The 23,178-nt window shown below is 39.2% G+C and overlaps 1 protein-coding gene across 1 annotated transcript in view; it reads left to right on the top strand.

Annotated features, from left to right (window-relative positions):
- MAN1A2 (mannosidase alpha class 1A member 2) overlaps positions 1-23,178 on the top strand; it is a 106,248-nt gene that overhangs the window by 66,937 nt on the left and 16,133 nt on the right. The window contains exons 8-9 of the mRNA XM_042031400.1: positions 11,284-11,399; positions 17,245-17,464. Coding sequence (XP_041887334.1) covers positions 11,284-11,399; positions 17,245-17,464 — 336 coding nt within the window. The remainder of the gene's footprint in view (positions 1-11,283; positions 11,400-17,244; positions 17,465-23,178) is intronic.

The following is a 23,178-nucleotide window of genomic DNA, read 5'->3' as shown; positions in this document are numbered from 1 at the left end:
TAAGAAAACTGCTGCATTCAGTAGGCTCCAAGACCTGGGGATTCCTCCTTCCCAGCTCTTGAAGCCCAGCCAAGTCCAGGTCTCTCCATCCCTGTCTGATGGATGTGACTGCTGAAGTTCCTGTTTGCAGTTTGGCTGTGGCGAAGCTCAGGACGTGTTGCAGAGAGGTGCACACATGCATTAAGAGGACACTGCTGCAGCTGCCCACACAGACAGCCACCAACAGCCCCGCCTTTGTAGCACCCCTGTGTAGTACTGCCACAACTCACCTGCAACATACCCACAGATAGCCAGGTTTTGATCTTCCTCCTTATGTTCACTGTCAAACAGATGCAGGGGATTGCACCCTTCACAAGTCTCCTCATGCTCATGGACCCTTCAAACATTAGCAAAGGCTCTCAGTCTGTCCAATACCTGTGCTTGCACCCTGGACCTCTTATGCAGCGATCAGCACAGCGCTTGGGTTGTTTCTGATGCAGGTCTCCTGCTGTCCAGCTGGGAGTTTGCTAATGAGCTACACATGCACTCAGGATTAAATTCACTGGGAAAAACAAGCACACACGGGTGTTTTCAGTTACTGGCGCATAAACCTAGGGCCCTGTGACCCACCATCAGCCCCTGAGCTCTGCCATTCAGCTCTACCAGCCCCTTTCATCTGCAGACACTTTTGGATGAGGAAGGTGCTGTCACATTCTGCGTATCCCCTGTGTGAGAGTGTGAACACTGAGAATAATCAGCATGTTAGCTGAAGGGTATTGTCCTGACAGTGTGAGCTCTAGCTGATCCATAGGGAGAGTGGGTCTCTTGAATGCAAGCTTTCAAGGGTGCTACAGAGATAGAACTCCAGATACTGATTTATTTATCAGTTATTGGGCCTTTCATTTTTAAAATTAATCAAGAAACCTTTTCAGTCTTTACACCTGCCTCTGGGAGATGAAAACCCTTGCAGATTGCAAGGTGAAGTGAATCATACTGAAGAATGAAGTAGTCTTTCAAAAGATTAAAGAAATACTGCAGATAAATATTTCAGATAAAAATGTAATTGTATCATAAATTAACAGGTTAATAATGTAGTTAGAGATAGTGAAAAGATGCTAGTATTGGAAAACCTGTCTTTGCCAGCTGAAGCTGCTCATAATCTCCTTTAACTATGAAGATACTTTGCATTCTCTCTCCTACCCTTATTTATTTATTACATGCCTTGCTTAGCACAAGGGGTATCTTAAATTATGTCTATTAATACCTGTACCTTCTTTAAAGAAACTAGCGATGCCATGAGTCAGGAAAAATAAAAATGTGAAGCGTAATGTCAAGTTCTGGCAAAACATCCAGAACCTAAGAAGCAGCAAAGGGAATTGAGTCAAGTAACCCTGTATATTCCAAAGTATTTTCCAAAACTCATCAGATAACTACTTGCTATTTGGACTTGTGAATAAAAATTTCTAATACTTTAACTCTCAGATGATTATTTTTCCCCTTCAGTGCAAGGAAAAGATTTTCTCTCACTTAAGTAGAAATGGTCCAGAATTAAAATAATTGCATATTGTAAAAATACTTGTAGAGTAGTTCCCAACCTGACTGCATTTTTGCACAGTTATTCGATTTAGCAAGTAAATTGCTTTTTTAAATTTGTGTTTGGAACATCATTTATAGAACTTGAGATATGTGATAGTTAGTGTGTGATAGTTAGTTCGGCCATTGGTGTAAGCATTTATTTATGTAGATTCTTCAATTTGAAATCTGCTTTCAGGTTATCACATTATGAACAAATAAAATTACAACATTATTTCTTGGCTTCCAGCAGTAGGCTTGCTGTTGCAGATGAGGAGGTGGGGGGGGGGTTGGTTCTTTGCATTTTTTTTCCTATCTTGGCAGGTGTCCTTAATTTTACTCTCCAATTTATTTTGTGGTGTTCTGTCTTTAGAAACATGCATGTGTTTTGAATAGAAAATAATCTGTGTAATCTCTGCTGGGGAATTCCCCTTGCCCTTTTGCTTTGCACCCTTGTACAAATGTAATTAGCTGTGTTCCAAGAAAAAGCTGCATTCAAATTTGTTTATTCATTAGAAGCCAAGAGCAAGATAATCTGTTAAAACTTTATTTTACAAAATGCAACAGAACTGTGCATTACAGGGAACATGCTTTTATAAGACTAAACTTAAGACATTTTGTTGGTCTGCTGAGCAAGATGCTGAAAAAGGTGAACAAATAAAAGCTTTGTTTAGTGTGTTAAAGATTCTAGTGTTATTGGAAGGTTAAACATGTATATGAATTACGCATTTGAAAAGGAGTGTCTATAAATAGTTCCTAAAGAAAGGATATGGATATGGTATAACTGGGTTTTGAGAATGCTTGCATATGTAGCTGGGCAAAGAGATGAATATTTCATTTTGATGTACCACCAAGCTGTACTCTTAGAGCATGATCTTGGTGGGGAGTGCATCAATATCCAGAATTTGTAATTTGTCCCACAGCAGCTTTTCCATTTATTTTTCTCACTGTGAATTCAGTAAATTCACCTGTATTAAAGAAATCGGACATGTTTAGGGTACTGCCTGATATTTTTGAAAGTTTACATTGATGGCTTTGAAGACATTCACTTAAAATGATTGGGGAGTAAAAAATTATCCTTTGACACATGCTCTGTGAGTTTTTAGAGTTTGATTTCCTGTGGAATCTCATTATTTCTTTGATAATTATATGCCTAAAGCTGCATTTTTGAACCATTCTTGACTTACTATTTCTTACAAAAGGGAAGCCTATCAAAGTCCAGTTACAAACTTGTTACAGCCTTATTAAACTTCCTTGTTTTTATTTTATTCCTTCTCTATCACTTGTTGGAGGCTGTGCACCTGAGTGTTTCTATCAATGCTCTCTAGACGACTGGCAAATTTGGATGACTCATCTATTGTCACATCTGACATGTTTCTTTTCATTCTGTCTTCAGTACGTGAGACTTCATATTCTGCGTTCTACGTGGAGATGTACCTGTTGGTGGTCACATGAGAAACATTTCCAGTTAGGTGACATTGAGAAGAGAGGGTCTATAGCTCTGTTCAGTGAACATTGAATGTATCTTACCAATGGCTTCTTTTAATCCTGAAGTTCCATTGGAAGCTGGACTATCCTTGTAGCAGCAAGCTAAAATACCATCTCAACGTGGAGATCTGTGTGATCTTGCAGATATGGTCCCATATGACCTATCTGGTCAGAAGTAAGAGAGGGGTGGTGATGAATGCAGTCCACATACAGTGTGGTAGCTCCGTCTCAGTCACAGAGCATGGGCTGAACAAGTCTTACAATTAGCACAATTTCCCAGCACGTACAGAGTGATCAAAACTTCAGGTGGCTGCGTGTGCCATTTCAGGCATCTGTCATGAGAAGAAAAATAAGAGATACATAGACTGAAGTTTAGGAGAAAGAAACAGGAAGAGTAGCCTGGGTTCATATTGCATGTGGTGTAATCCAAAAGTGCATCAAAAATGAGGAGTGTCTTTCCTTGCTTCTTGGAATCACTTTTGACTGTCAGCTTCCATGTGGGATATATATACATACATACATATGTAAATATATAAACTGCCATGTCTTTATACAACTTGAAGGGAGAGGGTGAAGTTGTTGACAGTAGGTTTGCCAGCTGATTTGGTACAGATGAGCGTTGGACTAGATTTAATCTAATAAAGGTTTCCCTCTCTCATGTTCTTTTTAATCTTCAAGAGGAGAATTGAGCTCTTCAGGGAATATTAAGGTGAATAAACTAAAGGGTGTAATGATCTTAAGAGCTTGTCAATCCCCCTATGTATGGTCTCTTATTAAAAAGGGACTCCTTGGGTTGTGGGCACATTTGCAGCAGGTGATGTTATCCCTTTTAGCTGCTTTTTGCAGCCACCTTGTCAAGTAAAAAAAAGTCATCAGAGACAAACATGCATGTGACTTCCCATCAACCCACTGCAAATCCCAGTGGCTTCATTAAGGCTTCCCACACAGTTGGGATTTACAGTGACTCTACACTTGGCTGAGAAGCAGGTGTGCTTCATTTGGGTGGCTCTGTGGGCGAGTGTAATAATCTTGAAAAGACAACTTCAGGTGATAAAAGACCACTTCTCAGTAAACACACTGAGGTAAGGATTTAATGTGTTTCTAATTTTAGCATGTGGACTTGGTGTATTTAGTTGATTGTTGTTTAATTCCTGAACATGTCTTCTGAGAGATGACCTAAATCTTTACAGAATTATAAATAACAGCTGGAATGTTTTGATGTTTCAGGAAGGTTTGAATACAAAAAAAAAAAAAAAAAAAGAAAATGTTTGTTCCAGCTGTGAATTCCTGGGAGTGAAAGTGCAGTCTGTTGTAGATACCAAATTAGGATACTCCTTTGACATCATAGAATCATAAATTACATTCAGTCTAAAGAAGTGTTTTGATTCTGAGAACATTAGTTACCTAAATATGTGTATTAGTTAGGTGTAGTTATACTTGCTGGTCTGTTTCAAAGTACTTTTGTTGTCTTTGGACACACTTGAATTGTGAAAGCTTAGCCATTTTTAATCTTTAGTTTGATAGTCCTTACAGTTCTAGGAAGTCATTTTGCTTATTCTATGAGAAACTGGTAGCACTTATAATTAAGATTGCTTAATGCTTTTCATTAAGTGATTGTGTTTTCAGTTTCTTGTAGCTGTCAGACTTCAGTTCTTCCAACTGGAGTATTCTGTCTGCCTCAAGCTGTTTTGTTTGGATTTCTTTAAACAACTTTGACAAAAATGCTTTAGCCATCTCTAAGTGAAGCTAGAAATGGAATGTGATTCTATTCAGATTAAAGTTTGTTTTTTCAAAGAGTACAGTTAAGGAACTCAAGAACCATCCATATTTTTCCAAGCCTTGTTAAAATATTCACATCTAGTTTCTCCATCTGGAGTATTTAGAGTTCAGTTGCTCTGTTCTCCAGAGCTGTGTGTGCTGAGCAGTCGTGATCTGCACCCCCAGGCTGGGAGGAGCAGAGCGAGGTGTTTCGTGTTGCTTGCTTCTGTTGTGGCACGAGGCTGTAGAATGGGAAGCAGTGTCTGTTCAGCTTCCTCCCAACTGATAAATGCTTTACTTACTTTCTTCAAATGCAGTTCTGTTATGTGAGACCTTGTTTTCAGAAAAATTCTCATGCTGGTAATGTGTTCCTTAGTGATAAATAGTTTATATTTGACTAAAACTGCACCTCCACCTCCTTTTATCAGGGCTGCCTCTGCTGCAGTTAGTTTACAAGTGTTTGCACTTTTAAGCCAACCACTATGGCTTATGACATCCTTAGGTTGAATTTCTGCTGTGAATTGCAACAGCTGCAATTTCCAGGGCCTCAGCTTTCTGGATTAAAGGATTAGAAGGAGAGCTTGCACCTATTTAGAGCAGCTGAGGAGAAGTAAACCCAACTACATGAAGTAAAGATTGAACTGAAATTTAATCAGAGCCAGTCTGAAGACAAAGAGACAAACAATTCTTTGAAAGTTTCCTGCATGGAGAAAGAGGTCTCCTGCAGTGTAAGGCCAGTTGGTGCAGGCCAGAACAACTAATGGTGATGGGCTGTGTGGGTTTCTTAATGAAAGTTAATATTAGCTTAATCACTTTGCTACCCCCTCCTGGTCACTTAACTTTTCCACTCTTGAACTTCTTCTCTGATGTATTTCTTGTCAGTTTGTGATCCTTGAGTAATATCAGCCTCCCTTTTTATTGCTTCCTTCTTTTGTTGCCGAGTAGTTCTGTACTACTACTCTTGGTTGAAATGAATCAGTGATTTGTTTATCTTGGCATTTCCAGTCTACTGAGTATAGCACAAGTTTTAGTGAGTTCTACTTTATTTTAAAGTCACAAGTGACTATTACAGTTCCAAGATTGGAATTTACAAATAGCCAAATTACTATTTTTTTGCTTAGTTGTTCTCTCTCTGTCTCTAGTTCAAAACACTGAATCAGTGTTGTAGTTGCCGTTTGTGAATTCAATATACTGTGGGCATAGTCGATCCTCATCTCCACCTGCTTGTGCTTATGCACTGCTCCAGTGTTATCTCACTGTCTTGCTTTCCCGTAGGGCAGCCTATGCATACTAAACATACTTCTGCTCAGTATTGTATTTCATCTTTTTTATTCCATGTGCAGTAAGCGATGCAGAAGCTTTCTGCCTCGGGCGGATGTGCCCTGCGGTCAGGGAGGGGCAGTGGCTTGCTCCCAGTGTGCTCCTGGCTAGCAGGAAGCCTCACCCTCAGGTGTTGGGACTACAGCATCAGCCCTGACATGACGTGCTGTCTTTAAAACAATGCCTGGCTTCTTTCTTTATTCTTGCTCCTTGCCAAGAAATGACAATTGAACAATTAAGGCACAAAGCAGAGAGGGTTTAGCAAATCATGAACTGTTTTTAATTTGCCTCATTAAGCTGCTGTTAACTACTTGAAGCCATCTGCTTAAAAATAATTTGCACAACTTCAGTTTGCTCTAGAGAGCAGGTAGACCTTCATTAGAGCAGGCTTCATTATTAATGTTATCTTTAGGGGGCTTTCAGTTGTTGTGGGAAACATGCTGTTGCTCACTGAACCAAACTTTCCCTGTAAACAAAAGAAAGTGGCACGTGTTGGTAACTTGCAGTTTGTGGCCGTAACCATATTCTTGGGAACCACTGCCATTCATGTGGAAACTGGCTTGCTGTGGAGGAAGTTATTTACAGATATTAGGTAGGTCTGGATATGAGAAATGAGAATGAGCTGTGTGATGCATAATATCCATGTTATCTGCAACTGAACCCAAAAATTAGTCCTGTAGAGAAAGAACAGCCAGATCCATCTCAGTGCATCACCTGTCGTTGAGGAGGGGGAACCTTGTTGCCTATGCTTTGAAGAGCTGTTTGTGGAAAAAAAAGTCTCCCCAGATTTGTAAAGAAAGAATTTCGCTTACAGGGAACAAATCACCAGAGCATTGCAGATCCTCCCTCCTCTCTGGAGCTGAGATCCAGTGGCATTTCAGTGAGACTGCGTGCACCCTTGTCTGACCTCCTGCTGCTGTGGTTTAGTGCTGTTCTGCTTCTTGTCAGGGGAGACTGTGTCAGCAGAGAGCTCAGGGATTGCTGATACCAATAAGATCATTTGGAGTGAAACTATCTTTAGGAATATTAGATAATGATGGTGTGAGATTTTAAAAGAAGGTCCCCCTCTCAGTCTGTGGGAAAGAGATCTGGTTTTTGGCATATTAGCTGAGACACAACATGTTACTAAGTATAGATCTTTTATCAATACATTAAAAACTCATCAAAGTATTGCTCTGAAATTGATTGTTGTTCATTGAGGGTTTTTTGTTTACAGCTGAGTGGTGTTTATTAAGAAGAAAAGTGCCAATATTTAACAGGATGCAAATCTTTTGTGGTAGCTGAGCAAAACTATTGCTATAAACTTGAAATATCATTGTCTTTTTATGAAGGTTTTATTTGTCTCTTTTTGGCAAGAAGAATCCTTACAAACAGACCGACTGCACAGGTTTGCACACAGTATGCTTTCAAGTGTGACAAATGAGAAAAAGTACAGGGTTTCTTGTAATTGCTTTTGCTTGCAAAGTTGAAGGTATTCTTTCCAACTGCAGCTACTGTGTCTTTCAGTTTTAAAAGAATTCCAAAGCAATCCTTGACTGGAATCCTTTTATGTTTGCCCAGTCATCTGGGCCTACATTTGAAAAAATGAGGACTGAAGAAAATATCTGAATTTGTCTTGATTTGAAGGAACAAATGGTCTAAAAATGTATACATTGAACAGAATATGTGGCTTCAGCCACATTTGTTGTGCTATCATACTTGTTTTTGCTATATTTGTCTTAATCTGGAATGAATTCTACTTCAGGATTTCACTGTAAAAATAATAAAAATCTTTATGTGACAAAGAGGTAATTAAATGATTCTTGTAGATCAAATATGTGAAAAACAAATCCATTTTTAAATGTTCAAAGTGCTTATAAACTTAATGCTTATCTTCTCAGTTGTTTACTGAGGAGAGTACTCAGTGCCAAGATGCTATTGTAAGCTCAGTCCTTGAATTCACAGGTTGTTCTTTTTTAGTACTCTGGATTGACAGGTAAGGTTAGGGCCAGTTTGAAAATATCAGTATATTTTATGTGTGAAACATTTTTCTGAGCAAAACATTTTGAGTTGAGCTGAGTTAAATCTTTGAATCCATCTGATCTATAGCTTAAATAGCAGGAGAAGGTGATAATCACCATGGACCTTCTGATAAGTTTGGGTAGGGAGCTTTCTTTTTAGGAGAGAATGATATGCAATGACCCAAATCTACAGTTTCCACCAGTTATATATTTGCTAAGGAATCTTGGAAATATTTCTTAAGCATTTCCACTCTAGGTGAGAGCAAGTTGTCAAAGACCCACAATCTGTCACAAACTGTGTTTTAAGTCATTTCTACTTATAGTTCTTATAAAATGCAGCAAATTCTGCTTTAGCAACACCTTCAGACACTAGGCAGAAAACCTGAAGAAGACCTTGCCAGGGCACAGTTAATGCACCTGCAGAAGTTGGAAAACTCACTGCATTTAAACCTCAGTTCAGCTGCTGCATTGGCCTCCTTTTCACTTCTATCACTTTTCATTTCCATCCTCTTTTGTCTATTTTTGTGGATGAGGAGGGGTCAGGGACATAAAGACAGCTGTATCTTGATGCAGCCAGCTCCCTTGAAATACTGTCATGTGTTCCCACCAGAAATATTTCGTATGTCCCTTTCCTGCTGCTGAAGAGAAGGAACAGGATCAGTTTGCCTTTTCTGACAGGTCTTCCCTCTGGTCCAGCTGTGAAAGGCATCAGCTGGGGTGTGGAGTAGCCCACTGCTGAGTGAGAGAGGAGCCTTGAAAAGTCTTGGCAGGTCAGAGCTGGAGTGAGGTATGCAAAAAAGGAGTAAGGAAAACACTGCTGCTGGGAGTTTCCAGGCCTTTGAAAGGCCTTAGTTTCTTACCATGTGCTTCTCTACTTGCTGAGTGGTAGGAGGATCTGAATCTGAGAGGCTTGAGCAGCCCTGTTCTCTGCACAAAGAAGGTGCAAAAAAAGGCTCTCTAGGGGATGGCTCTGAGTCCTGTGTCCCCTGATGCTTCTGGTTACTATGTTCCCTATACTGTTGTCTGAGATGAGAAGCAATGTGGAGGAGAAGAGCTGCTGACAGAAGAGAAGGACAGTTCTCAAATGATTGGCTGAAGAAGTAGACGTGAAATGGGACATGTTGCTGATAATTGACTTTTGAAACACACCTGGAATGTGAATTTCTCTGTTTAGGAAGTAAACCTTTTCCACTCATTTTCCTGCTTTTTCCTGTCCCAAACCCAGCTAGAGCCTACTACAAGACGAACCCTGCTGAGGGTTCAACAGCCTGTCCTTGTTGGGACCTGAGTGCACCTGTCAAGGAGATGTGGCTGAGGATCATCCCTGACTCAAGTGACAAAGCTCAGCTTGGGAGGAGGCAGCAGCTTAACAGAAGTAGTTTTAAACTGCCTCTTGTGAAGTCAGTCCCTGAGCAGTGCTGGCATGAGTTGTAGCTTTGAAGTCTTGGGATAGTCTGTGGTTTTAAATTTTCTTTTTCTGAAAACCACAGACCCTTGCTTCTTGTGTCTACTTAAGAATGTAGTTGTACACTGAAGGAGTAATTTCTAGCCCTTGTGTTTATGTAAGAGACTCACGACCTGGATGTCCTCTTACAGCTCAGAGTGAGAAAGCTTAAGAAAACTCATAATCACTGAGTAACTGCGCGTGAAAAGGCAGTGAAGGAGATGCTGTCGTCTAAGAGAAGGGCATGAAGTAATTTGCTTCACATTTACAACTCGAAACTAAATGGGAAAGCTACAGGCTCTCCACTTGACCATTCCTTTGTTTAGAAATCCATTTTTAAGTAGCAGAGGAGCCAAGAGGAGCCAAGAGGCAGCTAGAAGAGTTAGGTTAGCAACATCTACCAGCTCTAACCTCCTACTCACATCTTCAGAGATGAGCAGACATGCTGTGGTAGGGTGGTGCTTGAAGGAAAAAAGAACAGAAGGAGAGTTCAACCTCTCTTTTACACCTTTATCCCAGAAGAACTGTGAATAATACCGCTTTTTTGAGGTATTTTGTAAAAGGAAGTACCAAATCTTTTCTTTACCTGGTAAAAGGGTACTTGCATGACTCAACCAGCCATGCTTAGGGCAGTGAATTTCTGGCATTGTGACAATGTTGGTGTTAAACATTTCCCTCGCCTAGCTTCAGGAATCTAAGACTCTTCTGGTGCCACTGTTTTGAGGGCTGTAACATTAGGAAGGAAAAGGTTATGTGTATTCTGGTTGGAGTCATTTAGTAAATCTCACAGAGTGCTGCTTTTTGAATGAAGAGTGTACTGAGTGCTTACCCTGGTTGGAATAGGAGCTCCAAGGCTGTCAGACCGTCAGTAGGCTTTTTGTGGGGATGTATGATAGTTCAGCCAAAGAGAAACAAATAGTTCTCAAGTGGTCTGTCAGCACAGAATAGCAGTGACACTATTTCTGAAAGGCAACCTCTGCAAGAAAAAAAAAAGAAAAAGGAAAAAAAGGGGACAAAAAAGAAACCTGTGTGTTAGGCAGTTCGGTTTATGTGCTGGTGGATTCTAATAGTGAATCAGCCTTACCCTGTGGCACATGGCACAGCTCTGCATAGCTGCTTAGGCACAGTGGAACAGAGCAGGGCTTGTGTTGTACATGGCAAAGGTAGTTTATTTCCCTTTTGACTAAAATAATTTCAGTAAGAACATTTAGTTTGAGGAATTCATTAGTCTGTCAAGTAACTACCCTGTTAGAAATAAACATCTCCTGGAAAGATCGGATTCTGTGTTGTTCATGGCAGTTTGTAGCCAGCCACATGACCTGGTTGCATCCTGGATACAGAGGTCTTAGGAGGTTTTCTACATACTTTTTTCACATATACCTTAAAAAAACCTGAAAACTAAACCCCCCAAACCCTAGCAGCAAAACTGTTAGGTTCTTTGGAATGAACTAAGAACAGAGGTTAAAGTACATTTTTGATATGAAGGGTAGCCTGTGCACAATGACAAATAGGGAACACGTACAAGAAGGTTCTACGCCTATGATGTAAGTTTGGAGGGGAAAGAGTGCAGTGCAGCTTTGTCCTGCTAAACAGGCTAAAAATGTTTATAATTCTACAACAGTAGGCCTTAAAAACATAAGTTTATGTTTTGAATAAATTTAAGGTGCTATTACATAACAACTTCAACCTTTTTTTGTTTTCTTCCCTCTTTTCCTTCTACAGATCACACATCCGTGGGCGGGCTGGGAGACAGTTTTTATGAATATTTATTGAAAGCCTGGCTTATGTCAGACAAGACGGACACGGAGGCAAGGAAAATGTACGACGATGCAATTGAGGTGATTATAATTCATTGAGTTTTCCAATACAGTGGAACCATCTTTAATGATTTTAAGAAAAATAAATTTTTAAATAAAAAACCCCAAAAAACTAGGCAGGAAAACCACCACCAACCACAGGACTTGTTTTGATTATGTAAGTTTAAGAAATCAAGTGATGAATAATACTAGCTTTCACTCTGAGTAGTTCAAAAAGTATTATTGTGGAATACATGTGATGCAGATTATTGTGCTAAAAATAATCAGCTTGTCCCAAATGATGTAATGTAAAAGCCCAAGCTCTCATTTATTAGATCCAGCAACCTTGAGATGTGTGCAGAACAATCAAGTCACTTTTTTCCAGTGTTGAGAATTCATCATTCTAGGACCTGAAGTCCCAAATTGTTTTATTCTTTGCATTATTTTCTAAGGCATTTACATGTTATATTCCATATTTATCTTGTAAAATACAGTCCATAGCGCTTTCTTGCTCTGTGGTTCTTTTGTGATACGGTCTTACTCCCTGTCACAGATCAAGACGTGCTTCCCCAAGCAGGGCAGTACTGCAGGATGGTTCCATGGGATTTGGGGTGGGGGCCTTTCTGTGGTGGCTCTGAGCTTTTTGCTGCCCAGCTCCTACTTTCCCAGTTTCCCCATCCTCTCTTAGCAGCATCTCTTAGTGGTGCCCACTATGCCACCATTCCTCTGCTGCAGTTTAGACACATAGAGAGCAACTGAGCTGGTTTGAGTCACATGCTGTGGTACCAACAGCAGCAGGGACTGTGTAGTCTCATCCAATTGCAGACGTGTGGTTGGTGCCTAATGTATTCCATGATCTGTGCATGCCCTGTTGCTTTCAACATAAGTTTTTAAAGCCTAGTTGTAGTGCAGTCAGACTTCTAAAGGAAAACACCTGTTCCTGGAGTTCTCAAAAGTCACATTTTTAAAGATATATAGTGAAAGTTGTAGTACAAAATTGCTTTGAAGCTGTAATATTTCTTATTCCTGATCTGAATCTGATTACATTTGACTTCCAGGTGCTTTGACTTTTTCCTTCTCTGCATTGTTTTAGTGGGTTATCTGCACCATGTAGCTGGTTACTATCAAGTAGGCATTCTCTCCTGAAGGAAAAATGCTGTTTTTTTTATTTTTGGTCTCACAATATAAAACAGATTTTGAATTATTTCTTAACCTTTTTTCTATGTACTTTCCAGCATCTTCAGTATGGAGACAGCAATGTAAGCGTTCTTCTAATGTGATTCTTCTAACTGATTCCTTCTCAGTTTTCTCCTCTTCATCCAGCCAGGAGCGCTATTTGCACTCTTAACCTTTGCCTCACACAATCATCCACTTTCCAGTTGCTTTATTCTGAAGCTGGTTATAATCTTTTTGATTTACTGCTTCCCTACCACTGTGATTTACATTCCTGATTCCTCAGTGTTTGACCTTACACTTATCTCTATTACAACACATTGTTCAGGCAAAACCCGTTTTGTCACCTGTTTTGAGTGATTTTACAGAACTGACTTTTTCTTTGTCATTATCTATAGTTCCATCAATTTTTGTGTTATCTGCAATTTTTTTCTAGCATTTTTCTTGGAGATCATTGTTAGAAATACCGGCCAGTGTTGAATAAAGTATCTATGCAGAATCTTCATGGGATAAGGATTTTTTCACATTTTTTTTTTTTTTTTTTTACTTTGAACCGTTCTAGCAAACCAGCTTTTAATCCACTTCATATTTGCTGCCTTGAATTTGTTTAGGACTAATATTTTGTAAAATGCCAAGAAATTCCCCAAATCCATGATATTCCTAGTATCAGCATGCACACACCAATCAAACATTTATTTTTGAAACCACATCATTCATTTTATTTGATTGTTGTATTAACTTTTTAAACTACTGATAAAGCATTGTCTGCTTCCCAGTCCTTTTGAACTTCCTTAGTTTTCCAGGGTTTGTTAAATTCTACATTACTAGTTCAAAACATTAGTTGTGTATTTTTAATAGACTAAAATACAGCTTATTGGGTCCTGTGTGTTTAAAAATGTTTAGCAGTTGATATCTAACATCCATTGTGGTTACTGTTGAAATATTTTACTCTGATTCTTGAACTGTGAGCACTTCAAAATTAGAGGAAATAAACTCTCCTATTCATCTTCTTCCCTGTAAACCATCTTGCAGACATTTTGCATGGGCAAATCTGAATGGAGACAGAGCAAAGCAAATTTGGGATCAGGTTGCAAACACAGTGTGGATAGGAGGGAGAAAAAGCCAAGCTGCCCCTGCTTCATGTGTGGAATTACCTGCATCAGAGGGTTCCTTCAGCTTTTTCTCAGCTAAATCCACCCTGTACATTTGAGTCTGCATGAACTGTACTGATTCATGTGCTGTGGAACATACTCTGTTTCAGAGTTTGTGTCTCTCCCAGGTCCTACTTGACATTGAAAGACATGGGCAAAGAGTCATTAAGTAGGATTTGCTTTGCATAACTGCAATGTGAGCTTTTATTTTAAATATTTTTAAGAGGCCATGCCCTTAACATTCTTTTGTTCTTGCCTATAATATAGGCCTTCCTCCACAGTCCATAGCTAACGCTTCTTATTCTTTGTTTTTCAAAATGTGGAGCAGAAGTTCTTTGCATCATTTATGCAAGCAAGGGGAAAGGTGTAGCATGCATTCCTCCCACTCACAGCACAGTGTTGGAAATGTTCTCATCACCCACCAGTCTAAAAGAATGTCCCTGTCCAGCCACACTTCACTCCCTTATCTTATTACAGCAGGATGAGTGGAAGATGGACAACATAACCTCACTCCAAAGTCTTGCAGCAGACAGTGATATCTCATTCCTTGGAGCTATCATGGGGAAGAAAAATGCAGCATCTGTTCTTCAGATGTCATGGTTTCCGATCCATGGCATATGAAGTCTTATCCAGGTGACCACATACTTCCTAACAGGAATACAAACAAGTTGCATATCCAAAACCCTTTTGTGTATAACATGGGCGCAGTCTTCCACTGTAAAGGACACTTCATTGCCATGTCCCAGTATGTAAATTCACAGCTGTGATAAAAGCTGAAATAGTGAAACTAGTTGGGAAATTTTTGTGGTAATAAAAACTGAGGATGGGCCTCTTAACTTTGCTTTCAACATCATCATGTGGGCCTTCCAGCTAGTCTGGTTTCAAGTGTTTTTCTCACATCAGCTGGAGCATAGGTAAGCTTCCCTTTGATCTGCTGCCTTGAGTAGTCTAATCTGTTAGGCTCATAAATTTGATCCTCAGTCTTTCTTACTGCACAGCATTAGGTAGCTAAAAGAAGGATTCAGCAGTGTGCTTGGCTGTCACAACATAGCAAGTACTGCTGCAAGACAGCTCAGAAAATGCTATTTTTTGTAGTCATGAAAAGCACATGAACTTCAGATAGAGAACATTGAGTTTTTGCATAGAATCACAGAATGTCCTGAATAGCAAGGGACCCTCAGGAATCATCGAGTCCAGCTCCTGGCCCTGCACAGGACACCCCAAGGGTCACACCGTGTGCCTGAGTGTTGTCAAAACACTTCCTGAACTCTGTCAGGGTTGGTGCTGTGACCGTTTCCCTGGGGAACCTGTTTCAGTGCCCAACCACCCTCTGGGTGAAGAACCTTTTCCTGCTATCCAACCTAAACCTCCACTGCCACAGCTTCAGGCCATTCCCTCACATCCTGTCACTGGTCACAAGAGTGAAGAGGTCAGTGCCTTTTCCTCTGCTGCCCCTCGTGAGGATGTTGAAGACTGCAATGAGGTGTCCCCTCAGTCTCTTCTCTAGGCTGAACAAACCAAGTGACCTCAGCCACCCCTATGGCTCAGGCATTTCACAGACTGAGGAAACATCTTCCATTAGTTAATCTCTTAGTTGATGTGAATTAAATCTTCTCTTTGGGAATTGGGGTATACATGTCCACTCTGGTACGTGTGTACTCCTTGTAGTCCAGCTGGCTGTCATTGCTTTGCAGTACCTATTGCAGTGCTCTGTGGCCCCAGCCATCCAGCCCAGGATGCAAATGCCACATCTATCCCAACCTGCACAAACTTTTCTTATCTGCTAGGCAGTGCTCTGAACAATGCCCAGCTGTCCCTTGTTAATTACTGTAAATATTAATTTTCATTTTTCTGCAGTTGGTAGGCAGCGGGTTGTTGAATATTAAAGTATTTTGAGAGAATTGCATTTATTTTCTTCTTGAGATGCTTCCTTTGTGACTCTCAGAAGCGAACCTAGTAATTAAGTAGCTGATAGAACTTGATTTTCAGATTTCAAAAACTACCCCTTCTACCAGGCAGTTATTTTCAAATTCAGAAGATGTGTTTTCTGCTTAGAAGAGGAGCATGTTGCACCTAAAACATGCTCTTCAGTCAAACCATGAAAGCAAGTCTGGAGTAGAGGAGTAGCTCATGGAGAAGGGTATAAATTAAGCCTTTGTTGGCTATCCTGGTGCTAACCACAGCAATTTTGTCCCACTGGAAATGCTTCTGCAACCATTTACTCCTCAAGAGTTACGAAGTTATGGGAAGATACAATTGAAAAAGAAACCATAACACTTAACATTTTAACCATTAACCACTTAACATTTGGGGAAAAATGCTTTCCTCTAAGAAATAAAGAATCCATATGCTTTTGTGCCTTCTTGCTCTTCATGGTTAAAGTGGCTTTCTTTCAAAGAGGACTCAATTTTATGTACCGTATGGTCGAGAAACATCAGTTTTGTCACAGTCTAGAGTAATGGAATCAATGGAGTTAATGCTCCAGATCTTAGAATCCTTCTCAGTGGCAGTTTTCAGCAGATCAAATATTTCCTGTACCAGTACTTTCAGAACCAATGAGGCTTGTACATTTAACCACACCAGGCTCCTTTAGCAGCAGAAGGCAGTCATCAATGCCAGTTTGCATGATGGTTAGACAACCACCCTGGCTGCTGTCAGAGCCCTACTGGTTTCTGCTCTGTCAGTAATTTCTGCGTTCTTCTTGCTGGATCCTGCCATGAGCACAAATCTCAGATCTGTCAGTGGTATTAGTGAAGGAATTAACCCAATAGGAATGCAGACCAGCACTTCTCTTTCATTGCTTTCTCATTGTCTAATGCTAGACATAGTAAATACTGCAGTAGGTTGGTGGGAATTGTGATCCTCTCTGAAAGAGGCTTAAGCAAATGTTGTTCCATCTAGTTTGCAAACTCTGGAAAGTTAGGTCAGCTATTCTCCTTCTAAGAGAAGGATGCCATTTATAAGTCACAAGCAACAACATATATTGGTACAAAAGTGCAAAAAGAAAGCAGCAGTTGCCTCACATATAAAATAATAAAGTTTTTTGTTAACAGCTGCTCTAACACCCATTGTTTGAGAATGTGCAATCAGAAAGCTGCTATGGAGAAGCTAGAAAGGGGCTGGAGCATTCCTGTCACCTCCTGTTAAAGACTGACTGAGAGTACAGATTTGCATATATTGCTGACCAAAAGTTTCCAATATGAATGTGTTTTCTGAGTACTCACAGAGCGCACAGAACAACAAATAGGTACTTCCCAGAGTTAACATTTAGACAAATACTGTTTGAGCCATCAAATAAGTGTGAATTCTCTACTAAAAGTACAGTGTTTTCTATGTTGTGATTTTCCTATGTTAGATGTCATTAGCATTATTAGCAGTTAGGGTATTATTTTGTGTGCTTTGAAATTATATTCTTATAGCTGTTTGTTCCTGTAGGGCTCAGAAGTGAATTTGAAAGAAAACTACTCTTGTTTTGAAAACAGTACTTTGTTCTATAAAGGAATGTTAATGTGTAAAACTTGGATGTGAAACAGCATTTGAAAGTTCTCTTAATCTCTTTGTAGGCCATAGAAAAACATCTCATCAGAAAGTCCAATGGAGGACTGACCTTCATTGGGGAGTGGAAGAACGGGCATCTTGAAAGAAAGATGGGCCATTTGACCTGTTTTGCAGGGGGAATGTTTGCCCTTGGAGCAGATGGTTCCAGAGATGATAAAGCTGGACATTATTTGCAGCTTGGAGCTGAAATTGCACATACATGTCATGAGTCATATGACAGGACAAGTAAGACCTATTGTTAATCTAACCATTTCAATAGTTGGAATACAGCAACTGTTGTAATTATTTTTAGGATTTGTTATGGACCTTGTCTAACATACACTGGTTTTATACCAGTATGAATTTTTAATATTCTTGTATTTACTTCTGCTCTACATCATGGTGAGTAAATGTAAACCCAGACTTTATGGTTCCTTCATGCATGTTTGTCCTTATTTTTGGATCAGTCAGCTAAGATGGGTTATATGGGTATGGGGAGGAAAGAATTTGTGTGAGCTCTTGTCACACAGATATATAGGGAAGTGTTTCATTTCATATATACTCTTCTTACAGTTGAGGGAAAAATTTGAAAATAGGCTTTTTCCTGGTTTTAGTAATAGTGCATTCTGGGTAAGTACAATTAAATAAGAGAGGATGAAGACTACTGTGTGGACTGTGAGGTCAAAGGCTTGACTAGTGAGGAGGCAGCATCAGACTTCATTGTTGGGCTGGAAGTTTCTCAAGGTCAGTCTTTTGGACCAGGATTATTTTAGATCTTTAGTAGTGACCTTGATGCTTGAAGTTGAAATGTACTGATTATGCTTAGGGTGGCCATAAAGTTGTAAGACATAATTAAAATGGAAGAGTCTCAGAACAGTAAGCAGGAAGATCTTGAGAACTGGACTATCAGAAATAAGAAGTTCACTAGAAAAAGTCAGGAGCTCTTTGTCTGAATGTGAGTTGAAAAATGTCCTGGTCTGTATCAGATGAAGAATTTTCAGCAGAGATTAGATAATATTAAGACTGCCTTAGAAGACGTGTAATTTGTCACCCAGAATACTCGGTATAAATCTGAATTTCTAGCAGAACAAATGCAGAAAAGGAACAACAGAATGAATAGAGCGACAGAGCTTTTACGTTACAGTGGGGAAAATATGAGAGATTGGTCTGCTCAGGCTAGAAAAATAATACTGAAGAAAGGAAAAAATTTATTGCCATCTCAAGGGGTAAACACTGAAGAGAAATAGTTATTTTAAGACATAAAAGAACACAGTTGTAACAAGAGCAAGATTTTTAAGCTTGCTGTGAATAAATGTAGGTTGGAAATTGGAAATGGTTTTGCATAGCCATCAGAGAAGTGAGCTTCTGAAATACCTCCCCAGTAGAAATAATGGTAACTAAAACGAAAGCAGTTTTAAGATGAGAATTCATGTATTTATTCACAGGATTACATTGTATCGTTGTATAGTTGCCTGTCTTTTTAAATAATTCAGTCACACAAGCGATAATTTCGTTTGGGTAGCAACAGCATTTAAAAAAGGAAAAGAAAAAAATATGAGTATGCTTAAGAAGAAAGGTGGGACATAGTAGCTATTGTTGCATTCTGAAAAAATGCATTTAAATGTTTAATTTGACATTTAAAAATAAGCAATGTTAAATTTACAGTTGTTTGAGCAGACCTAATTTTATTCCTTCAGATGTTTATTCTGTACCCTAAATAAGTCAAAAGATGGGGGAGATAAATTTTTTGATTACATATTTAATGACTGCATAAGAACACATGAGCAAGAAAGACTGAAAGCTGTACAGAGAGCTATATATTTACAGTGCCCTCATTTTCTTTTGTTCAGTCATGCAGTCCCAGGAATGTGGATTGTTTGTGTTTGGATGTTTTGGTTTTAGTTTTCTGGACTGATTTTTCAAAGAAAATTAAGAACTTATATGTGCCAAATGTCAATTTCTTCATTCTGTTTTAACAGCAGTATTTGAGATGTAGGTGTACACTTTAATGACAGAACTGGCTGATGGCAGAAAAAACATCTTTAAGAGGGCAGACAGTCATCCTGGTTCAGCTAACAGGTTTATGGTTCAGCAGGGGAAGAGGATTGCCTGATCTCTTTCTCCTACAGATTTGAGAGAACTTGCCCTGTTTGGCATCCCCAGAGGACAGAGAAGGGTGCTGAGACTGAGTGCAAGGGATAGGCAGCTCTTTCTTTATAAACCAGCAGAGATGCCCTTTCCTGTGTCATCCCACAGTTGCTCATAATAAACTACAGTATGTAGCTGGTGATGTAATGCTTTATTATGAAAATACCGCTTTGTGAAGCAACCTAAATTTCCATAGCTGAGCATGAGTCTCAGCAAAATTGAAACAGAATTTTACAGAATAAAAGCATTTCCGGAAAATGAGGGCATTATATTGCCAACTGTCATCAACCTGTTGACATATTGCAGGTTTGAAAGCCTGTTAAAAAAAACCCTGATGTTTCAGAAAGCTGGTTATTTCAGTGCTGACTAGTACAGAGAAGCTGGAAAGTCCTTGAAATTATTCCTGATGTATTTTCTTGTGGGTTATGTCCCAGTGGCAACTGGCATCACTGCCATGTAATTGAGAAGTTTATGCAGGGACATAGTCTTGCTGATAATCTGAGTCACCTATCAGTGTTCTCCAGGAATATCTGAGAGAAGACCTTAGACTCCAGAGTCAGAGGCTGGAGAAGTGACTAGGTATGTTGTGAGAAGCTTGGGCCCTTGCCATGGCTCTGTGAAAACCCCTGTAGATTCTGCTTAAGCTGAAGGTCAGTCTGTAGCGCTCCTCAAAGGATGCCTTTCTAATTCAACAGCTGGAGGAAGCTGGTGGTCTTTGGAAGGTGAAGGCAGGGGGTGTAGTCGTGGTTCTGGTCTGCCTCTGAGCAAGGGATTTGTGTTTCCAGGATTGAACTAGACAGCATGAAAGCTCCCCCAAGGCTCTTCCCCTCTTCAGGAAATTGGGAATGCATGTGACACCCCTTAGAAACACCAAGGATTCGAAAAGGGTTATTGATGGTCAATTAGAAAACTTAACTGTAACCAGAATAGTCTTATGATGTGTAATCTAGACATGCCTCTGCTTCCTACTTACTCTACTATTTTTTTGTACCATAAACTATCAATAGATTAATGCTGCAGCCATCCTCAATCTCCAGTCCTATGACAGGAGGTTTCAGGATTTTTCTGTAGTCCAGTGTGCTCTCAGTTTGGAGAGAATATTGAGAAAAACAAAGATAGAAAGCATGTTCTGATCTGTATGCCCATGTAGCAGCACAAGAAATCATAATGCTGTCAGTGGGCCCAAGTAAGGATACAAAAATACAGCTTCATGTGCTCATGGTGCAAGGTTTCTTGATGTTTAAGCTTATGTGAGTACTGCACATCTTGAGGTGTTCCAGTTTCTGGGGAATAGTTCTTTGTTTTCATGCTTAACGTGCACCACTGAGAAACATGGCACAGGCATAAAATAATTGGCAATGCGAAATTTGTAAATGGCAACAAGAAAGAAGTCCAATGAAATTGAAAGAATAGAAAGATCACTAGTAAATCAGTCTGAATAATCAGCTTTCATAGGTATTGCGGAGGCTAGATAAATAAGCAAAATTATCTGTATAACGGCATTGTGTGATGATGTATAGCGCACAGTATTTTTAGTACATTATACCATCCCTTGTGCATAAGAATTTTCCTAGCCATTAGCTGATAGTGTGTAAAGTATTGACTGACTACAGAGAGCTTATTTTAGGTTGAAATTTTTTGCACTTCTTTAAGTTTCTTGACAAGAGCTGTCCTCAGAATCGTGGTACAGCTTTAGCTGGTATGTGTGACAATTCTAGTGCAGAATAAGCCAGATGACTAAGAATTCAGTTGAGACATATGCAAGGCTGTGAGTAGATGCTATCTCTGTCCCAAGACTCTCAGTAAGCAGCTAAACAGGCAAAGCTGAAGAAACGAGAATAATTACATGTTTTTGTGAGAAGTATGAAATAGCAATGGTTTGGAGTCTCAAACAGAAGTACCTTGGAGGTTCTCTTCCTCCTATTTTGTATCAGTTAGAGCCTAGCAAGTATTATTACAATTATGAATCCTTTCTTACTTTCAGGAAATTTATTAAATTAAAGGAACATACAAAACATTAAACAATGTTTTCAAAAATATTTCTAAAATTAGAAATATATTTATCAAAAAGTATAAGGATTTGTCCTTTTTTTTGGCAGTGCTAAATACAGCTCTCATTGAAGTCAACTTTGTGTCAGTTAAAATCTTTTAAAATGGTGCTAGTTTAGCTTTGCAGTTTTGCACTTGTATGAAATTGTTTCTCATCTGCTCTCCCTGCCTAGACTATAACCTACCAGCGCTATTAATATGAAAATATCTGGATTATATTGTGAGCACTATAGCATTGTAAAATGGCCTTAGATGGTTCTTGGCTTAGAAGAATGGCCCCTGAAAGGTACTGTGCCCATAATAGCTTCTTTTCTTTAGTCGACTATTAGTAGAAGTGCTGTGATTAATTTTACATCCTTGGTTTCAGATAAGGGTTCGGTGAAATCATCACAATGTGCAGAGGTCACCCATCCTTGGGTAGTTTAATTTCTTGTAGTGCCCAATAGTATTAACAGTGGGTGTGAGTAAATAACTAAAGATTTAATGCATGAGCAGGCTACAAAGCAAGAGAAGACATCACAATTTCTGTAGGTGGTGGTCACCAGAACTGCCTGAAATCCAGCTTCTTTGGTGGATAAGACTAACATAGCTATTGTGTTTCCCTGATTTCTAAACAGCTTTTTCACAAGTATTTTACCAAGGCCAATTAGGGACATTAAGCAGTTACTATCTAAGCAGCAAGTACCTGTACGGAGGAATAAAATAGGCATAATATAGAAAACAGGATAGAGGTAAATAGTCCACTCTTGCAATGGATAAATGCTGGTTAACCAGTGGTACTCTGAAATATTTGATATATATTTACACATATGTTTATAGGTGTATAAAATGTATACTGTATTTATACACATTATGTATATTTCCATTTCATATTTTAATATGTGTTATATATAAATAAAACATACACATATATAAATGATGAGGAAAGGGCAGGAACAGTAAGGTAAGTGTGCTGATAATAGCAAAAAAAAGCGCTACACAAGGACCTTATGAGTAATTGCATAATAAATTACTAAATTAAATTCAGTGTAGTTAAATGCAAAGTGAGGCACCTATGAAAAAATTATTCCTAAACTCATATTAGATGATGAGTGTTAACTGACCATTGCAATTCAGGAAATTGCTCTTAAGATTATGAAAATGTCAACTCAGTAACACTCAGGAAAAACAAAATGAGAAAGAGCAAAATAGAAAATGTCGTTATGTCACTGTATTAATCTTGTCCGCACTTTTGTTTGCTCTATTCAGGCTGGTCCTCTCATTTTACAAAGGATATAGTAGAATTGGAAGAGTTGCAGAGAAAGGCAAGAAGATTAACTAAGGGCATGGAACAGTTTCCATTCAAGGCACAACTAAATTGGATAGTATTATTCAGGGTGGAAAAGGAACATTCTAGGTACGATTCAGCAGATTTGCAGAATTGCACAGGGACTGGAGAGTGGTTCTGCATCTAATAGGTGTTAGAGATGTGGAACTCCTTAGCAGAGGTTGTTTTGGATGCTCAAGGCTTACACAGATTTAAGGAAGCACCAGATAAGTACTTGGGAAATCAATCTATTAAGAATTACTGACCACCTAAAAAAGTATGTCTAGTTTGGGAGAAGTCTTGAGCTCAAAAACATTAGAGGCTGGTAGAAAAGATGGGAAAAGGTATCTCATATACTTGATGGGCGCTTCCACGTGCCCATCCATGTTTGATTTTGGCCATTGTTGGAGATGTTATTCTGGAGCAGACAAAATTCCATCTGGTTCACTATGACCAT

This window comes from Corvus kubaryi, unplaced genomic scaffold, assembly GCF_017639235.1.
Source record: "Corvus kubaryi isolate FWS band 111438036 unplaced genomic scaffold, C.kubaryi_AGA036_p1.0 37341, whole genome shotgun sequence".
NCBI lineage: Eukaryota > Metazoa > Chordata > Aves > Passeriformes > Corvidae > Corvus > Corvus kubaryi.
Note: the sequence above shows the minus strand (reverse complement) of the source record. Positions and strands in the feature narration are given on the sequence as shown.